The sequence below is a fragment of the Cebidichthys violaceus genome, unplaced genomic scaffold (assembly GCF_023349555.1).
Source record: "Cebidichthys violaceus isolate CVI_PGR_0920_01 unplaced genomic scaffold, fCebVio1.0.p SCAF_17, whole genome shotgun sequence".
In the NCBI taxonomy this organism is placed as follows: domain Eukaryota; kingdom Metazoa; phylum Chordata; class Actinopteri; order Perciformes; family Stichaeidae; genus Cebidichthys; species Cebidichthys violaceus.
Window position 1 is genome coordinate 1,622,128 of NW_027176340.1, and position 18,197 is coordinate 1,640,324.

At 45.7% G+C, this 18,197-nt stretch overlaps 1 protein-coding gene across 1 annotated transcript in view; it reads right to left on the bottom strand.

The window, feature by feature from the left end:
* The window catches only part of col7a1 (collagen, type VII, alpha 1), a 46,546-nt gene extending 35,272 nt beyond the window's left edge, over nucleotides 1–11,274 (bottom strand). The window contains exons 1-25 of the mRNA XM_068711915.1: nucleotides 11,211–11,274; nucleotides 10,913–11,093; nucleotides 10,652–10,808; nucleotides 10,468–10,561; nucleotides 10,213–10,371; nucleotides 9,924–10,081; nucleotides 9,486–9,615; nucleotides 9,231–9,350; nucleotides 7,988–8,143; nucleotides 7,354–7,473; nucleotides 7,064–7,207; nucleotides 4,507–4,623; nucleotides 4,217–4,363; nucleotides 3,923–4,048; nucleotides 3,670–3,816; nucleotides 3,125–3,247; nucleotides 2,652–2,918; nucleotides 2,336–2,479; nucleotides 2,110–2,238; nucleotides 1,622–1,768; nucleotides 1,362–1,490; nucleotides 1,127–1,276; nucleotides 897–1,033; nucleotides 676–802; nucleotides 441–584 (exon numbers count right to left, since the gene is read on the bottom strand). Of these exons, the coding sequence (XP_068568016.1) occupies nucleotides 441–584; nucleotides 676–802; nucleotides 897–1,033; nucleotides 1,127–1,276; nucleotides 1,362–1,490; nucleotides 1,622–1,768; nucleotides 2,110–2,238; nucleotides 2,336–2,479; nucleotides 2,652–2,918; nucleotides 3,125–3,247; nucleotides 3,670–3,816; nucleotides 3,923–4,048; nucleotides 4,217–4,363; nucleotides 4,507–4,623; nucleotides 7,064–7,207; nucleotides 7,354–7,473; nucleotides 7,988–8,143; nucleotides 9,231–9,350; nucleotides 9,486–9,615; nucleotides 9,924–10,081; nucleotides 10,213–10,371; nucleotides 10,468–10,561; nucleotides 10,652–10,808; nucleotides 10,913–11,093; nucleotides 11,211–11,274 (3,517 nt within the window). The remainder of the gene's footprint in view (nucleotides 1–440; nucleotides 585–675; nucleotides 803–896; nucleotides 1,034–1,126; nucleotides 1,277–1,361; nucleotides 1,491–1,621; nucleotides 1,769–2,109; nucleotides 2,239–2,335; nucleotides 2,480–2,651; nucleotides 2,919–3,124; nucleotides 3,248–3,669; nucleotides 3,817–3,922; nucleotides 4,049–4,216; nucleotides 4,364–4,506; nucleotides 4,624–7,063; nucleotides 7,208–7,353; nucleotides 7,474–7,987; nucleotides 8,144–9,230; nucleotides 9,351–9,485; nucleotides 9,616–9,923; nucleotides 10,082–10,212; nucleotides 10,372–10,467; nucleotides 10,562–10,651; nucleotides 10,809–10,912; nucleotides 11,094–11,210) is intronic.
* Nucleotides 11,275–18,197: the final 6,923 nt, after the last annotated feature.

The following is an 18,197-nucleotide window of genomic DNA, read 5'->3' on the forward strand; positions in this document are numbered from 1 at the left end:
CCCTTCTTTAAACTCTCGTTTGGACTCACTTGAACTAGTGGATGCCGAGGTGTTTTAAAAAGTAAGGTTTCAGTAAAGATGCATGTGTTTGGGAAGTAGTGCGAACACAACTGGATGAGTGAGACTCGGATTATGCTGGATAAGTTGTGTGAGAGTTTGCAGAAGGATGTCTTGATCAAGTGTTGCTGTTGTTAAACCTGGCCTCCATTTACTGTCTTCAAGAATTCAAGGTAACACAGGTTTGAGTAATTGATATACAAACATTCTTTGTACGGGTTAATATTTACATACACGCTGCGGCTGAAATCTTGAAACTACATTGTCCAGATGAAGCCAACATTTGGTGATCTGGTGGCTGCAGGAAGTTACATCCAACCAAGCAAACCATAAGTTTCGCAGACGAGTGCAGTGCGACGGCTTGTTGTTCTGCTGCAGCACACCTGTAGCCCTGAGACTGTTGGCGGCGAGAGTCAGGTTGTCCGCTGATATTTTGTCTGCAATGATGACGACGGCGCCGGGGACCCTCGGCCTCCGTCCGGCTGAGGGGGTCAGAAGGTACTGCCGGGTGTATGTCACCGCCTCACCTGCAGAGGGAGACAGACGACATCACAACTCACATACTCACCTACGTCGAGCAGTAAGCACAGAAAAGGCGAGGAAGAAAAAACAACTGACCGATGTTATTCCCGGGACTTTCATCAAATGGTGTGGACTGGATCTCTTGAAGAAGTGTGTCATACCTGCCATGGCGATTAAGCAGGAACCATAATTTGGGTCTGTAACCGTAGACTACAACTCCAAACTGAAACAGGCAGAAAATAATCAAGATGTCAGACAGCTAAAAAGGGGCCGTGCCATCAGATTCTGTGAGAGGTTCATTCTTCAAGGAGCAGTACCTGAGAGTCGCTGGGTCCGATGGTCTCGAGCGACCCGGCCGCACTCGTTAGCAGTTCGCGCAGAGGCCTTGCGAGGCTAATCCGATCGGTGGACGCCGGGACCAGAAACACCACGTCCAGACGGCCGCCCACACAAACTGTTGAAAGTTTTGTGGGGTTAAGAACGGCATCAAAAAGGTGTTTATAAAGTATGGCAAAGTATATGAAAGAGGAGGGTGTTGGTGTGTTACCGGTGCGTTCAACAACAGAACTCTCGGTTCCCAATCTATTGTCAAAGGTGGGCTGCACCGTGAAGCGATAGCGACGGCCCAAACGCAGCCCAGTCACCTGGTAAGAGGTGGATGCAGCAGGCAGCGTAACAGACAGGCCTCGACCAACCTCTGAGAGACGAGAACAGTTAACACGATGCAGGCGGAGTCTTTAAAAAAAGGTACATTATAAACCGCATGTAATAACATGTTTCACCTGTCTCCTCTCTCCAGCGGAGAATGTATCCCGTGGCACCTGGTAGTGGAGTCCAGCCAATCCGCATCGAGTTCTGGGTGACCTCTGCCACTCGTACAGTTAGAGTTGCGGGGGGGAAGGGGATGCCGGCTGGAAACACGGATACAGAGAAGCAGCAAAATGACGTTTAATGTGACATTTCATCCAATATATTTCTTAAATATCGTGCAATGTTGAGCTATTGCGCTCAAGACAGAAAGCATTCCCATGACGGGACTCACGTGTGGTGACCGTGACAGACACGGGGGTTCCCTCTCTGTTTTGAACTAAAGCCATGACCTGCACCTCGTACTGGGCTCCGGGGTCCAACTGGTCCAAATCCATTGCTGTCACATCACCCCCCAGCAGCTGACTCCTCTCATCTCCACCTGCAGCGGCACATAGTAGACACAGTGAGTGAGGGGGTGACACGGCTCTCCGTAAACCGTTTACAAAAGGACAGTTCTGGTGCTTTGTATTGGGGTTGTATGAGGTTCTTATGCATAGGAAGTGTTTTTTCAGCAACTTCCGTGTTCTGCAAAGGCACAATTACGTTTTTTTGTCATTGGTGTCTTGTGGCTTTGCAGAGACACAGACGGAGTACCTCGTAAAAAAAACCCACTTCAAAACATCCAAGCGATCCCTTTAAAGGCACATTAATGCTTGCGAGATGTTAGATTAATATTTAGGACTTGATAACAGAAGTGAAATGGACCAGCAAAAGATCTACCGTCCGTTTTCCTCCAAGACACGCGATAAGCCGTCGCTCCCTGCACACCGACCCAAGTGACTCGGACAACCTCTCCACGGCCCTCCTGGATTTGCAGCGACGTCACAGTCCCGACCACCCCACCAGATTCTGAAGGGATGGAAAACAATCAGTCCGGTATTCTCCCAAAAAGACACTCTGGACAACAGCAATAAAAACAGCGCATTAGACAGAGTCAGTGCGGCACCTGTTCTGATGCTCAGGGTGGAAGGACTTCCCTCTCGAGAGCCGGTGAGTGAAGAAACCAACACGTTGTAGGCCGAGTCTGACTGTAGCCCGTCAATGGTGAAGGAAGAGACGTCGGCCGCCACGTTACTAGTCGACTCAACGCCTGCACCGGCAAAAACACGGCAGAGAAACCGTCCGATTACAGATACACGAGGATAGAAGAGGCTGACAGCCAGATCACTGCCCACCTCTACACACTCAGCTTTCACAACTCATTCACATTGCCCTGTCTCGTGTCTTTAAAATACCGAGTATCAATGGCGATCATTGCGTACCATCGGCGGTGCGCCAAGTGACCTTATAGCCAGTGGCCCTAGAGGAACGCGACCATGCGATGCGTATCCTCTGAGACGTGACGTCGACGACGCGAAGGCCAGCCACCGATCCACCGTTGGGATTAGTCCGACTGGACAGCGTGACCACCTCTCCGACCCGTTGATCGACCATAGATGCGACGCCGATGACCAGCGCCTCATCCGGTTGCAGGCCGTCTATGGTGAAGGCCGTGGCCTCCGCCTCCACAATACGGGACTGCTCCGCATCTACAAGGCAGAACGTGAGGAAGTATAAGATTCTGCGCACACACACAAAAAAAACACGACGGACTTTGAAGTAAAGATGTTGAACAAATTCAGCTTCAAAGTCTGCTTAACGATCATGAAACAAGATCTAAAAACAGATTTTGCTCAATCTTCAATTAGATGTAAAGACTAATATAATAACACTCGATTTAAAACGATAAACTCACTGTTGCCTTGTCTCCATGTGACCCTGTAACCTGTTGCCCCGGTAGCACCGGTCCAGGCAATTCGCATCCTCCGACTGTTTGCGTTGGTCACTCTGAGGTTAGTCACTCTGCCAGCACCTTGCTCTGAAATGAAGGGCATACCGGGCCTCGTGTGACAGAATTCAATGTATATACTGTATATAGATCAATTTAAGAAAGCAACCTCAAGTATCTCACTTCGAGGGAAACGACCGGTAGAGAGAAAAAGCTTGTACACCAAAAATCCCAACCAAGGCTATCGGCTTTAAAAGATATTCATCTAGATGTCCACAGGTATATGTAATATTTAAAAAGATCCAGTGGGGTTGATTTTGCAAAATTAACGAGCGACTTAACAGCTATTGTGTTTGTACATCAAAGTTACTGTAAAATATCGAGATAAAGAAGAAAGAATAAATGAACCATGACAGAATGAATTACTTTATAAATAAGATTTTAGTTATCTGATATTCAGGTAGATTTACAGGATGATAACAGTTCATCATAATTTACGCTGCTCAGCCCACCTGGTTTGATGTAAACAGTAACTGGGTCCCCTTCATTTTCTCCCACCAGCGCTGTGACACTGACACCATAAGACACTCCCACTGTCAGGTCTCTGAGGTCAAGGGTCGTCTGGTTTCCAGGGATGAGCCGTATCTCCTCTGACCCCGCTGACACAAACAGAGACACTATTTCACCAGAATGTTTTCATTCATAATCGAGCGTTCGGTCATCAAAATGGAAAATAAAACGATGAATAAAAATGCTTCAGTGCACCTTCTGTGTTCAGTATAATGATGCGGTACTGCGTGGCCCCGGCTACACCCGTCCAGCCGAGTCTGACCGTGCTGCCCAGAGACTCCACGACTCTCAGGTTGGACACCCTCCCCACAGGCTGTTCCTCTGCAACACCAGAGAACCGGGACACTCGTGAAACACGGACACAAGCACAAATATCTACAGGAACACATATTCCCTTGGAATTCAACCCCAGCACATTTATGACCCATAAATCCACCCAAAAATGAACTCAAACCCAAAAGTCGTGTGCCTCCAGGCTGAGGTACTGACCTCTGGATGTGGTGGAGACAGGTGTGGCCTCCTCACGGCCTTCGAACAGGGTGTACAGGGTGATGACATATTTTGTGTTGGGCTGCAGACCTGTCAGCTCATAGCTGGTAGTGGTTCTGGGAAAGGTTAGGCTCTGAACACGGCCTCCTGGAGAGAGAGAGCAACAGTCCAAAATCAATGGGTTTATGTTCAATACACCTGCAGTACAGTATACTTTAAATCTACAGGATGTTACGTGTAATGTACAAAGATTGAGTGTTTGAGCCTGCGTATGGACATGCACATCTGACCTTCCCCAGCCCTGTATTCCAGGCGGTACCCTCGAGATGACTGGATGATTCTCCAGGTGAGGCGAATAGAGGAGGGGCCGGTGGTGGCTGCTCGGAGCACCTGCTGCTCCTGACGCTCTGAGGTAAAGACATAATACATATATATCACATGTATGGAATTATGTAACACATCACAGTACACGCTCTCTGTACAAAATGCAGTTTAAGTTCGGGTGACGCTAACACGAGGCTTCAGCAGGCTAAACTAGTCAAATCAAGCGGGTATTTCAAGGATCGGCTGAATGGCGGAAGAGGAATTGTTCCGTTTTATTTGAAGTTCACATAACACCAACAAGCAGGCTGGTTTTATCCTACACTACATACAAAAAAAACATTTCTAAATAACATAAGGAAATCCATAAGTCAATTGGAAAAAAAAAAAAAAAAAGGTGCGGCTTGCAGCTCACGGCAGGTCTGCACCTGAACTGAACTAACTTCAACAATGATCTCCCCCTGAGGAGCTTCTACTCCGACAGACAAGCCAAAGTAAGTTCATAATCAATTAAGCAATGAAATAATTCCTTAAAGAACAAAACATATCATTCCAATTGTCCTAACATAAAAACTAACAGATCATTTAGAGTACTTAAACCAACTACAGTGGTCATGAAATAACATGCCTCTCACATGGTGCAAAGACCATCACTGAAGCTCAATAACAGCGAAACCAATGAGCTTCAAGTGGTGGACTACCAGAGGAACAGGATCACCCGGTCCTATAATAAAATCCATTTGACTTTGTTCCGCTGTGTGTGTGTGTGTGTGTGTGTGTGTGTGTGTGTGTGTGTGTGTGTGTGTGTGTGTGTGTGTGTGTCTATTAGTGTGCAAATTTTGTGAGAGAAACAAAAACCGAGTCACATTCCTTGTATGTGTTCAGATGCTCGGCCAACAAAGCTGATTCTAATAGAACACAAGATTGTAGCCATGGCAGTAGACAATGCTTTAAATATGGATGTTGCTGCAAAGACGCAACAAATTATAAAACGTGAACGCTTGAAAACACACACACACACACACACACACACAAACACATACACACACACACACCTTCAACCCTGCAGCATAGGAGATCTTTACAATCACCAGTGTCAAGGTGGGCACCCCAAGATTAGTGTCACCCATTCAGTATCCGACAAAATATGAAATATGGTCACAATCTTCCCTTCTGCTCCCGAGTTATTATGGCGCTGTATAGTGGCCAGATATGAACATTACGATGTCACAGTGAAGTTTACCTTTGACCTTTTTGGGTATGAAATGTCATCACTTATCCTTTAAGTCATTTCTGTCAAATTCTTGTCACAATCAGCATATGGATTCTTGTTTCACGGCCAAAGAAATGTGGTTAGTGAGGTCACAGTGGGCTTTATCTAAGCAGCAGACGGACAGACGGATGGAAACCATAATGCCTTCCGGCCGTCTATTGGCGCCACAGAGGCAGTGAATCGTCACACAGGTTAGAGCCGCTAAGCGCTAAACACTTTCTCTCCGATTCCGTATGTGGCCAACGGGTCTTTTCTCGTTCGTGAGACGAACAACAAATCAACAACAAAGTGCCAGGTGTCAGAAAAAAAAAAAAAGCCCACGGACCAGTGGCTGAGCAACAGTCACTCCCTGATGTCTCCATCAGGCCTGAGATTCAGACCATACAGGAACAGACTGGATTGAAGGCCACACAAAGCTAAACAGAACTATAAACATGACAAATGAACTTAAACTTCAAATGATATGTTGTTTAGAATGTTAGACATCCTACATGTAAGAAGACTTCATGGTATTGCTGAATATATACATTCGCAAAGAAACATGAAGGCCTCATTCAATGTGTTCCTCACTAAAACAGAAAAAAAAAAAAAGGTCATCGCGTTTTCCTAATAAGACGGAACAGACGACTCATCACAAACAACAGACGACTCATCACAAACAACAGACGACTCATCACAAACGACAGACACCACAAAGAGTTGCTTCTCCACAGGTTTACACAGGAACAAACAAGAGAGGAACCGGCTCCGCTGCAGTTTGGGTTAATGTGGTGTGCAGTACAGAGCACCGTGTAATCCCTCCCGTCTTTGACAGCAGAACTAGGCCACACAAGCACTCTGCTCGGTATACAGAGGCCATGCAGTGACTCAGCCTTCAGTCAAATAGCAGCCGTCCCACTGACCATATGGGCCTTACTCACGAGGGACAGATGACGCGTAAGAAGTGCGTAGGTGTGCTCGAAATGTTCCTTAAACAAAGCTAAACAGCAAAACATGTGAAGGTTTTCAGGAGAGAGACGAGCAGCGGAGGAGACCATCCTGTCCGTCTCCTCTTCCTGTCCCTGCACTTAGCAGGACACAACAGAAAGCAAGCGCCTATTAAACAAGCATCACTTTACTGCGATCACGAATTTAAAAAGCACGAACATACAAAGAGGATGGAATTTAGTGTCATGTGGCACTTAGCTCTGAGTTTTAAAAAGGAAGACAGTGAACACAGAGTCACAGAGAGCAGAGACAGATGTTGGACCTACCGATCTTGAATCTGGCGGTTGCCACCGGGCCCTCAGTGTTGCCCTCGTACAGCGGGATGATGGTGACGATGTACTCGGTGTCGGACTGCAGACTGGACAAAGTGTGAAACTCACCAGCAACCTCCACCGTCTCCACATTTCGACCTTTGCGAACAGGAAAAAAAAAAAACAACAACCCACAAATATAATCATCAAGTGTATGCAGGATTTGTAAAAATAAAGCACCGACAGAAAGGACGAGGTGTTGTCTCATGTCTCATGTGTTGTCTCATGTCCTCATTCGTCCTGACCTGTAAATGGTCCCCAGACCAGGCGGTAGGCCCGCGCCCCGGTGACACCTCTCCACCGCACACGGACGCTGCCCACTGACTCCGTCTCCACTGACAAATGCTGCACCGCCTCCAGGCGCACTGACACATGCAAAAACATGAACACCATGAATAATATTTACTAATAATAGTGAAATCACTTATACACGTATTCTGTGCATATACTGTATAACGTACATACTGCGTACTTAGGGCTGGTAGGGATGATTTAGCCTCTTTTTAATTAAATCATAACGTGATGAAATCATACATCAAGATATCGTGATATACAATCACGTCGTCTAGATTGATAATAACAAGCACATACTAGCTCAATAGGCTTCACCGTGTGGTTATTTCATATAGACTATTTATGTGTTGAATAACCAGAAAACACGCTATATATCCTGATATGAAATGAGGTCATTTCATATCAGGATATAGCGTGTTTGCCCTATACATGCTCTACCTAACACTTGTTTTAATATTGCTCCATTATGTAACTTTATCCCCAAAATCTACAACTGTATTACACCGTGTCGACTGATTACGATTACGTTACACCGGCGTATAACGGCACCAAAGGAATGCGTGAAGGGCCACAGGGTGGACTCACGTGTGCGGGCGTTGAGGACGGACGGGGATGCAGAGTTCCGGGGGAACAGGGGATAGAGGCTGACGACGTACTCGGTGTCGGGCTGAAGCGACTCCAGGGTGACGGATGTGGAGTCTGCGGACAGAGACTGCTCCAGCAGCTGAGACGCTGGTTGACCTGCTCCTCCAAAACACACAGTAACAAGATTGAAATCAAACTTAGGAAGCCAAGTAGGCATGGAGGGCATGCAGAGGATCAATCGGTACGGTATGTCATTAGACAAGTTAGCTGACAACAAGCTGAAAAAATATAAAAAGGTGTCCTCACGCAAGACACACAGAGTATGGCAGCCAGCCAACTGTAGAGAAGTATGATTCAGAGGACGTGTGTGTGTGTGTGTGTGTGTGTGTGTGTGTGTGTGTGTGTGTGTGTGTGTGCCTGTTAGTATCTGTCTCGTTTGTTTTGAATTATCAGTGCGAGTAACGGCACACACAGGACCATTAAACCCCTCTCATTGAAGGATACACGCTGGCCTCAATTAAACACACTCTCACACACACACACACACACACACACACTCCGCATGTGCCAGCCCAACTAGTCAGACGAGGATCTCCACGTGAGACTGGCACTCCTGCCACATGTTCAGAGGGAGAAGCTGTTTATATCAGCCCTCAGGGGGGGGCAATTTTCTCTCCTGAATCACGGCAAAAGCACCGAGACAATCTTAGCGCTATTATAATCTCTACGCCACACCCTGTCTCTAGCAATGCGAGGAGAAAAATGTGCCGACGATCCTCCGTGACATAACTGAAGGTTTTCACTCCCTATCTTAACTGATGATAAAAATGTATTCAATATTTAAGTAATGATTGGGGCAATAAAAGTCCCAGCTGACAGCCAGTGCCTGAGGGCGGTGAGATGATAGAGACGCTCGTGTTCCCCTCACTCAGCCTTGACTGCTGTACATTCTCGACATGTTTCCAACTTGCTACCAAAAGGATAACTGTTATTCAGTCCTGTAGCCTTTCCTCCGTTTTCACCGTAATCATTCATTCTGCCGAGATCAGTTCTGTGACGAGATAATTCTGCCACAACAAAGTACGTGCTGTCAGCATTTTTTATTTATTTTTTTTAAGTTGATGTAACGTAAGTGTTATTGAGACACACTTGCACGAGTCAGATGAGTGGCAGACAGAAAGAGAAAGAGGTTATGCGTGTGCGTGTGCGTGTGCGTGTGTGTGTGTGTGTGTGTGTGCCTGACCTCGTGGTCCATAGGTGAGTCTGTAGCCCTGCACCGGAGACGAAGGCTGATCCCAGCCCACGGAAAGAGAGAAGAAGCCAGCCTCGACCAGGCGGAGACTGGTGACCCCTGGCAAAGACCCTATACGGGAGGATTAGAAACAAAAGACACTGCAGGTGTGTGACTGTGGTCAGTTCAACAGTAAGGGGTCTGTCTCGTGACGGAGAGAGGTCGCTCTAGCTTTTTGGCAGGTTTCACCCGTCACTTTTCACTCACTGGTTCGTTGCTTGGCAGAAACAGACTCCCCCACGCTGTTGGGGTACTGGGCGATGATAGTCACCAGGTAGTCTGTTCCCGACCTCAGCTCTTTCGCGGTAAAGGTCCTCTGACTGGCAGAGACGGTCTCCTGCAGAGGGAGAGCGGCCATTTTTTTGTTGTAAGCAGTCAAATCCTAAAACAACTTTTTTTGCGAAGTGAATGACTGAAATGGATCGGTACGCCATGACATTCTTCTATCTGCACCACGTCTGCAGGAGAAGGGAATTTCACTCTTTGCTCTGCCAAAATGTAATCTCTACAGCATCTACGCAAAGAAGACCCACCCATTAGACATGTTTATACTCAGCCTGAAGACACGCGGTTCTCTCGCAATTTACTACTTCAATCTAGGTCATCGCCGTGTGTCAGGGATATTCATCCAACACCTGGACTCACCTGACGCAGATCTGCAGTGATGGGTTGACCCAGACCAGAGAGTGGCACATACTGGACCGAGTAGCCACTCAAAGGCCCCCCCGCTGCGCTCCAGCGAAACCTGAGCGTGTCGGACGTTTGGCCTGTGAACTGAATGTTGGACGGACCAGAAAAGGCCTCTGAAAGGAGAGAAGAGGGTGGAAGCAGGAGGAGACGGATCCAGTTAGATGCAGATCATAATAAGACGCGTATGTTTGACCGTGTGTATTTTGATATACTGATGTCGTGTTATTTAAGGTAACCCACATACCATCACTAGCATAGACCCCGCCTGCTTTGGAACACACTTGGGGGCCCACGAGAGGAAGGAGTGTGTTCAGCAGTTTGAAGTCCCCAACGAAGGAGGTGAAGTCGCTGCTGGGCTGGGAGGCGATCTGAGCCAATTCATTCATGTCTGCGCTCTTTATACCTAACGAACCACAGAAGAATGGCAAAGTAAAAAAGAAAAGAAAAGAAAAGAAACTACTTTGAGTAAGCGAGGAGAGACTGCGTGGTAGACACCTACCGACTGCATAAACATGCACTCCTTGACTGCGCAGCTTCTGCGCCGGTTCTTCCACACTGTCTTGTGACTTTCCGTCTGTGATGAGGATAGTGATCTGAAAGTTAAAGAGGACCCAGGAGGGAGAATTAGTAACACAAGAGGCACCATGTTGAATATGCAGACCCCCCCAAAGTACTCCTCAGACCTTTGGTACATCCCGACTGGACGTGGGGTTGAAAAAGTTATCAGCGACAAACTTGAGACCAGCACCAGTCCGTGTGTTTCCTCCCTTATAGTTCAGGTTCTCCACAGCGTTGACCAGCTCGGTTCCAACCAGGTAAGTACTAAATGTAAACTCAACTCTGGAGGGAGAGAAACGCACATTAATACATATTTCTGCAGCTGCCGTACGATCTTTTGACACTGCATGCACAGGAAAGTAATGAGGCGGATCTAAGTCAGTCACCTGGAGGTGTCGCTGTACTGTATGACCCCAAACCGAATCCCCGACTCGCTGACAGAGCTGGCAAACGGCTTGATGATCCCGGCCATGAAGCCTTTCACCTGCAGGAAGTTAGCTCGGCCAATACTGGAAGAGCCGTCAACCAGGAAAACAATATCTGCTGCTTGCACATTATTACACCTGCCTGCAAATACAAAGCGATGGAGAACACATGTGAGCACATCATACAGACACACACACACACACACACACACACACACAGACCTGAGGAGAACACTTTGAGGAGGAGAGTTATTTATACCCTGAGCTTCAACCCGTTTCATGGAGGAGAGGAGGACAGTCGCAGTGAAAAACCAGCTCCACATCTTCACAACCTGGGATCACCAAGAGCAGACACAAATTATTATACAAACTATTTCAACTCACTACATAACAGCAATACGGTAGTTTTGAAAAAAAAACTTTCAGCATTCATGATTGCAGACATTGAAGGGCCTCGTTTTTTTTGTTACTGCTCTTCGTTTCCAAAAACGAACTCCTGTGAGAATAAAATGCCGCAATCCCTCAGCTACTAACTATTCACCTCCATCTAATTTCCTGTTTCTGCTCGTCACCTGATTGTCACTTTCCTGTTCAGCTGCAGCCCATTAGTCATATGTTCCTCGGGATATGTTTAGGGTGGTTCAGCCCTGTTATTTGTCAGATTGTCTGTGTTTCTTTAGAGTTACTGCCATTGTTCCTGCCCGTACCTGTTCTAAACCACCTAGCATCTTTGATATCCTGCCCGCCAGCCCTTTGAACATGTCTTCTTGTGCTGAACGTCTGTCTGACTGCAGAGTGAAGTCTCTCTTATGATACCAGTCAAGCTTCACAAGTCTGTTTAAGGTCAAAGTTCTATTTGCATGACGCAGTTTCAGAATAGTATCATACCTGTTAACTCTAAGCATGAAGACTCTGAGTCAATATCAGCAGAAGACAGGTTCACCAAACCCAGATGAGACCCAGCGCTTGTGCAGAACGGGGCAACCATCTTAATTCTAGGTGGACTTTTCTCTTTTCTTTATTGTCATAAAGATTATATTTCTCATCTGGAAAGACAGAACAACACTGTCTATCAAGCACTGTTGATATATTGTAACTGAACTGAACCCGAGCGCCCCTGGTACTGGGGGCAGTTTATGTCTAACAAGGACATGTTAGACATAAAGCAACATATTCATAACATGTTATTTCATTAGTGTTGATTCTAATTCCTGTCCTTAAATGTCAAATGAAAGAAGCCAAGATTTCTTCTCATTAAACTTGGAACCGGGTCTTGCATAAAATCTGACAAAATGTGACTAAATCTGCCCTAAAGCTTTACTGACGATCGTTATCTGCCAATTTTCAGTAGAATATGCGATCAGGAATTCAGAATTTATGCTTTTCTAGTCGACCAATCTCTAAAAATGTCACATCGTAAACAACCAATACATAAATTGACCGAAGGAGAACAAAAGGTGACATTATGATGCGTTCAGGGTCTGTTCGGTGAAAGTTAGTACTGAGCAAAGGTAAATTATAATGTTATCATGACGTGTTCACATGTAATCTCATGAAATGTTTGAATAAATCTAGTAACACTAGATCTAAGCAGCTTATAATACATTATTAAAACTACTAATGGTTTCAATAAAAATACAATCTTTTATTTCCTTATCATTTGAATTGTGTATTTCTATAAATAAAACAAAAAAACCCACCATAAATTACATTAACAAAGTAAAAAGATCAAATTTAGAATGTCTGATGGTTGGAATGATTTTTGGGACGGTGGAAACCAGCCGTGTAGACCAGCTGCTACCATCAAATAACAAAAAGGATCTGGATCATCAATGACGGGCAACTACTATCAGCAGCAACAACAACGTGATCAGGGATCTCTAAAAGCTATATTTCTGATCCGTGATCCGATCCAAGCCGTGAGTTTTATGATCCGTATCGCCGCTATTAAAACACATACCAAGACTTTATTGATTATTATAATTGACACAAATGTGAATACTTATTATCACTACATTTTACAAAGGGACAAATGGTACAGTGACGCATACAAACATGTGCAGAGAGACACAAAGCAGTAAGACAATGCTGCCTAGACGTCTCTCTGTGTGTGTGTGTGTGTGTGTGTGTGTGTGTGTGTGTGTGTGTGTGTGTGTGTGTGTGTGTGTGTGTGTGTGTGTGTCCTCATCAGAGCAGATGAACTCCTCCAAAGTCCTTTGATCAGATTGGCCTCATATCACTCTCCACAGCATGACCGATAACACCTTTAAACTTTACTACTGTATGTCTGGACTGCAGATGCCAGAACCTTATGAACAAGATGTACCATTTTGAAAAACAGATTTTTTTTTTCTTCCTCTTCTTTTGAGACATAAAGAATGCACGACTTTCTCATTTTGATCTTCACCTCTACAAATGATCCGTGACATCCTCTATTCACGTTCACCTTTTTTTTTTTTTTTTTTTTTTTTGCAGAGGTGATGCACAACACAGCGGCTACTGCAGACAGCTGACAGATGTCGAGCCAACAAACAGAACCTCTGATCTACTCTGTAGAGCTACGGTAGCTAGAGTAAACATTCCCGGGATCAAAACCCTGAGAAGCCACTTATGTTGATGAGACCAAATGTATAAAGTGAGAGCAGCGGGACGACAGCAGACAGGAGTGATTTTCTAAAGCCTGTACAGGAATTCAAGGAGCATCAAGATCATCTGGAACTGGGTCGTTTTTCCTTTGGTGCCTTGTTAGAACACTGACCTGAACCAGACTGACTGTCTGTGTTTACAGCGTCAGAACCAGCCCACATAAAAGAAAGCTGCAGTTGACGCACGCCGACAGGGCTGATTACATTCAGCAGACAAGAAAAGTACATTGAACGGCTCCCACTGTGTTGTCAGAAGAGCTATTGCTAATAGTTTCACATACATTTGTTAGCTTTCTTGCTAAGAGTTGGATGAGAAGACTCTCATGAGTGTCTGGTAAATAGAAGGCTGCAGCTAGCCACCCGTTAGCTGAACTTAGCATAAACAGCTAGCCGTTTCCCTCCGTCTTCAGGTTTAATGCTAAACAAAGCTAATGTCTCCTGGCTGTAAGCTATACACTCACCTACAGACATGAGAGTCTGACTCTCTGTAAGAAAGCGAATGAGCAAAGTTCACAAAAATGTCGCACTACTCCTTAAAGAAATATGACAAGAGAGTTTTAGGGTCTTGGGTATTTCTAGAACAACACTTGAGTAGCTTCTCTAAAAACTTGCATAACTAAAGATAGACAACAGACTCCATTGGCCGCTTAGACGTTGCCTGAAGCCACGATATCATGATTAGTCATGTTTGCTCCCTCTGTAAGAAGCAGAGCACACAAACACTGAATACGTACCAAATGGAAATACCCATTTCCCTTTCAAAGAATCAAAGTATTTATTCTAAGCCTCCTAAGCCTATAAAATTAAATTATGTACAATTAGCTCCTGACGAGCCTGATTCAAACGCTGTTTATTACAGGATTCATTGTGTAAGCCAGGTGTTGAGACCGCAGTCCATTCCCACAGCCTATTCTGAGCACTTACATAGTGGCTAACTTAACGGATCAAAATTGAAAGGCATTAATCACTTGAGGCCCATTAAAAACACCAAGAAGTGGCAGTAAATGTTAAAAGCGTCACAAAAGCACAGATTTCCATTCTCTTCCTGCCACTGCCACACACCCTACTCTATTTCCAGGCCCTTTTCTAATCTGTGAGTAAATACAATCCTGCTGGCACATATTTTCGAATATTTGTTCAAATAATACACTGGTCTAGATCACATGCCAATTGTGGGAGTAGCCCACTTCCTCTGATGAGCTCATTTTTTTTTCTTTTTATTATGTAAAGATATGAATCAAGAACATTCCAAGGGTGGCTTCCACACCTGGGGCTTTGAAAGGATGAAGTACCTGGTGTATGGATATATGGCCACACCCACTATAGGCCCCACATGGGTTAAAGGTCAATGTCTTAGTAGCAAAGTGACATCCACAACAGGAGTCAAGTGAAGACTTCTGGCGGGAGCTGCACAGAGGTTGAGCTGTGTTTTGTGAAAGCTCGGTTCAGGCAGGATCACAGAGTTGTGGTTTAGTAGAGATGCCATTCTCCCAGGGGGGGCGGCAGCCCACAGGCCACTGCAATGTGACAGAGTGCAGGATTGTGTAAGAGCCAGGCTCCCTCAGCAACAACATCGGTCACCAGGGACAGACAGTGACACAACTGGACAAGGGGACGGAGGGGTCAAAGCAGTCCGGGCTGTCACAGTAAATTACCGAAGTCGCCTGCCAATTTGCTCACACACCAGAATTTTGTGTACATGGTCGCCAGGATCTGCTGGTTGCAAGAACAGAAGAGCCTTGCTCTGAGGCTGTCTGGGAATCAAAAACTGATCCTGTAACCTTTGACCTCTACCCTCAGGTCAAGTATAGAGTCCCTCAGGTCCGCCAGTAATGGATTATTAGTCCGTTTCTTCATCCAAACTAAACAAAAAGTACTAAAAACAGGCAGATTTTGGAAATCTTTCAAAAGCAGCACTGATCTTGTCCTCCTTTTGAAATATTTCACAAGCTTTGTATTACAACAAACAAAAGCCAGATGGAATAAATCAGGGGAAAAAAACTGAATTAATATGTTATCTCATTCAAAGACATGAATGAATGAGGCAAAAAGTCAATATCCCCAAGGTTGTAGCTAGTTTAATCCAACGCAAACACAGTAAAGGGACATCTGAGCAACAATGAAAACATACACATATCCACTAAGAATTTAAGATCTGGCTGCAAAAGGTTTTCCACAAAAAGCCCCACTGATGATACAACAAGAATGTTCCTTTACAAACACATCAAACAGGCCCAGTAACCAGCAGCAGCCCTGCGTAGATGACACACTTGGGATCAGTCCAGAGCCATCCTCTAGGCCACAGAGTGGCACGCCAACAACTTAACCAAGTAAGGCTGCAGCAGCGCAGTCAATGAAAAGATGAATGAGAGAGTGGGAGGCCGAAGGTGAGTCAGAGAGGAAGAGTCTAATCCGTCCTGCTAAAGCTTTTTTTCCAGATATTGTTATTTAAATTCCACGTCAACAGAGGACTTCTTGCTGCCAAAACCACAGCAAAAGACACGGATGCACTTAGAAGTGGACACAGACAACTGAAAGCAGTCGAGACATAAAGTCAGAGGAGCAAGCGGAAGAGTGAGAGTCCCTTCCTCTGTGCAGGATCACAGTGTTCAGCAGGGGTAATGCCCTGTAGCTGAGGGAGTTCAGCTGAGGTCAGCGTGGATCTACACTCCCACGTTGCCCTGTGCCACTGTGATGAAGACTGACGCAGACAGTGCAAAGGAGATGTAATTACAGGACTCATTCGGGGTCATTCATTCATTTAAGAATGCATTACGAGGTTGTTTAGTCTAATCACTGAATCGTCTGCGGGATTCTGATATATTACATTTCAGAGAGGTTGAAAATGAGGTGATAAATGTTCTGCTTGGTCTTGTTCAAAGTCAAGGTGTCTGCTGCAGGGAGAGCTAAAGGCGAAGGAGCGGTGCATTGGCTACATTTCAGAGTTATAAAGAGTTATCGCTTCCCAGCGTGCACATGCAGAGTAAATCATATAATCAATCAAACATTTTCTTCCGCGCATTTAGCTATCGCAGACACATTAATACAAAAATGCAAAGTTGCAGTATTGTGCACAACTCTAAAATCACCGAGTAGCACCGGTGTTCCCGTAAATGTATCTTCAATCAACGGGCTGGCAGCGAGCCCCGGGCAGGACGTGATCTCTCCGCCGCTGCCTCATCTCACCTGGGGGAAGATCTCTGCTCGGTGCACCGGGGCCACGGCCTGCCGCTCCTCACCTTTCCACCTGTGGCATATCCAGCACCTAGCTCTCCGTGCAGCGTCTGGACACACGCACGCACGCGCACACGCACACACACACTGCTAGTATTCCCAGTCAGCGGTGTCCAGTGTCACAGCTTCAACAACAAAAAAAGAAACGCGCACAGCTCCACGGTCATCCACTGCAGCTCAATAAGTGAACTCCTGTCGCTGCATCCCTTGCAGAGAGAAAACGCTCGTTTCTGATTCCCGAGGCTGCTTTGCTGAGCTGAACACAAGCAGCAGCTGAACAGTCCAGACTTGTTCGGATGCCTCAAGGGGAGTCCTAAGCTCTCCCTTTCTTCCCTCCCCACCTCATTCTCTGGTGCCTCTTGTCCCTCCCTGCTCCTGCCTGCGAGCAGCCCCATGTAACCAGGCGGAGCGGATACATTAGCCAAACAATTTCGCTACTTTTCAGGCTCCGCGTCACGCTGTCTCACGCAGATTGCCTTTATTTACGGTCACCCCCCACTTTGGGTTTACATACCCGCATGCATTTGAAGAAGGAACTTGAAGGTTGACAATAAGCATATCAAAAAGTGAGCATGCACACAAACATTTTCTTAATTATAAAGATTTTTTACAAACTACAGCTGTACTTGTATTGCTGTGTGTGTGTGTTTGATAACGTTTCAAAATTGCAATGCAACACCCCACACAGAGGAATACCTGCAACATAACGTGGGATCAGCTCAGCTCTTTAAATGGAAACACTTCCCCTTTCTTGACACTGTGATTGTTCATTTTGGTGTCTCACAAAGAAGCCTGCAGCTGTGACTCCAGAGGCAAATGTGACTTTAACAGTGTGGCACAATGAAAGAGATTCTATTGCAAACCAAACTTTAGCAGACTTTTAAAGGGGGGGGGGGGGCAGTGCTAAAATGGAGCATTTTCCGCCTCAGTAGTCTGCTTCTGTGCATGTTCTATTTTTATTTTAAAGGAGTGATTTTGAGAACACCAAATAAACCATGAACTGTAGCTAGCTGAATGAATAGCATAGCAGTGTCAGCATAGATGGCTACGTCACTCACCTCCGCTACAACGTCAGCTGGCGTTCAACTGTTTTTTATTTATATATTTAGACGATTGACATTTTCCCTCCAAAAGTTTGTTCTGCAGTGGTACTAGACAGTGAGGCGCAATACCAGGGCCCTTTAGCAATCGTTCATCTTATGACTCATTGGAGGAACTAGAAGTCGTAAATTGCAAGAGGGGAAATATGTTCACCCAGTCAGAGACAAGGCAGCAGCACACATGATCTATAGAGAGAGGCGTTGGGCTTCAACATGGCGACATGGTGTCACTGATGTGTCACTAATGTTTGCACAGCTTCTGGTACT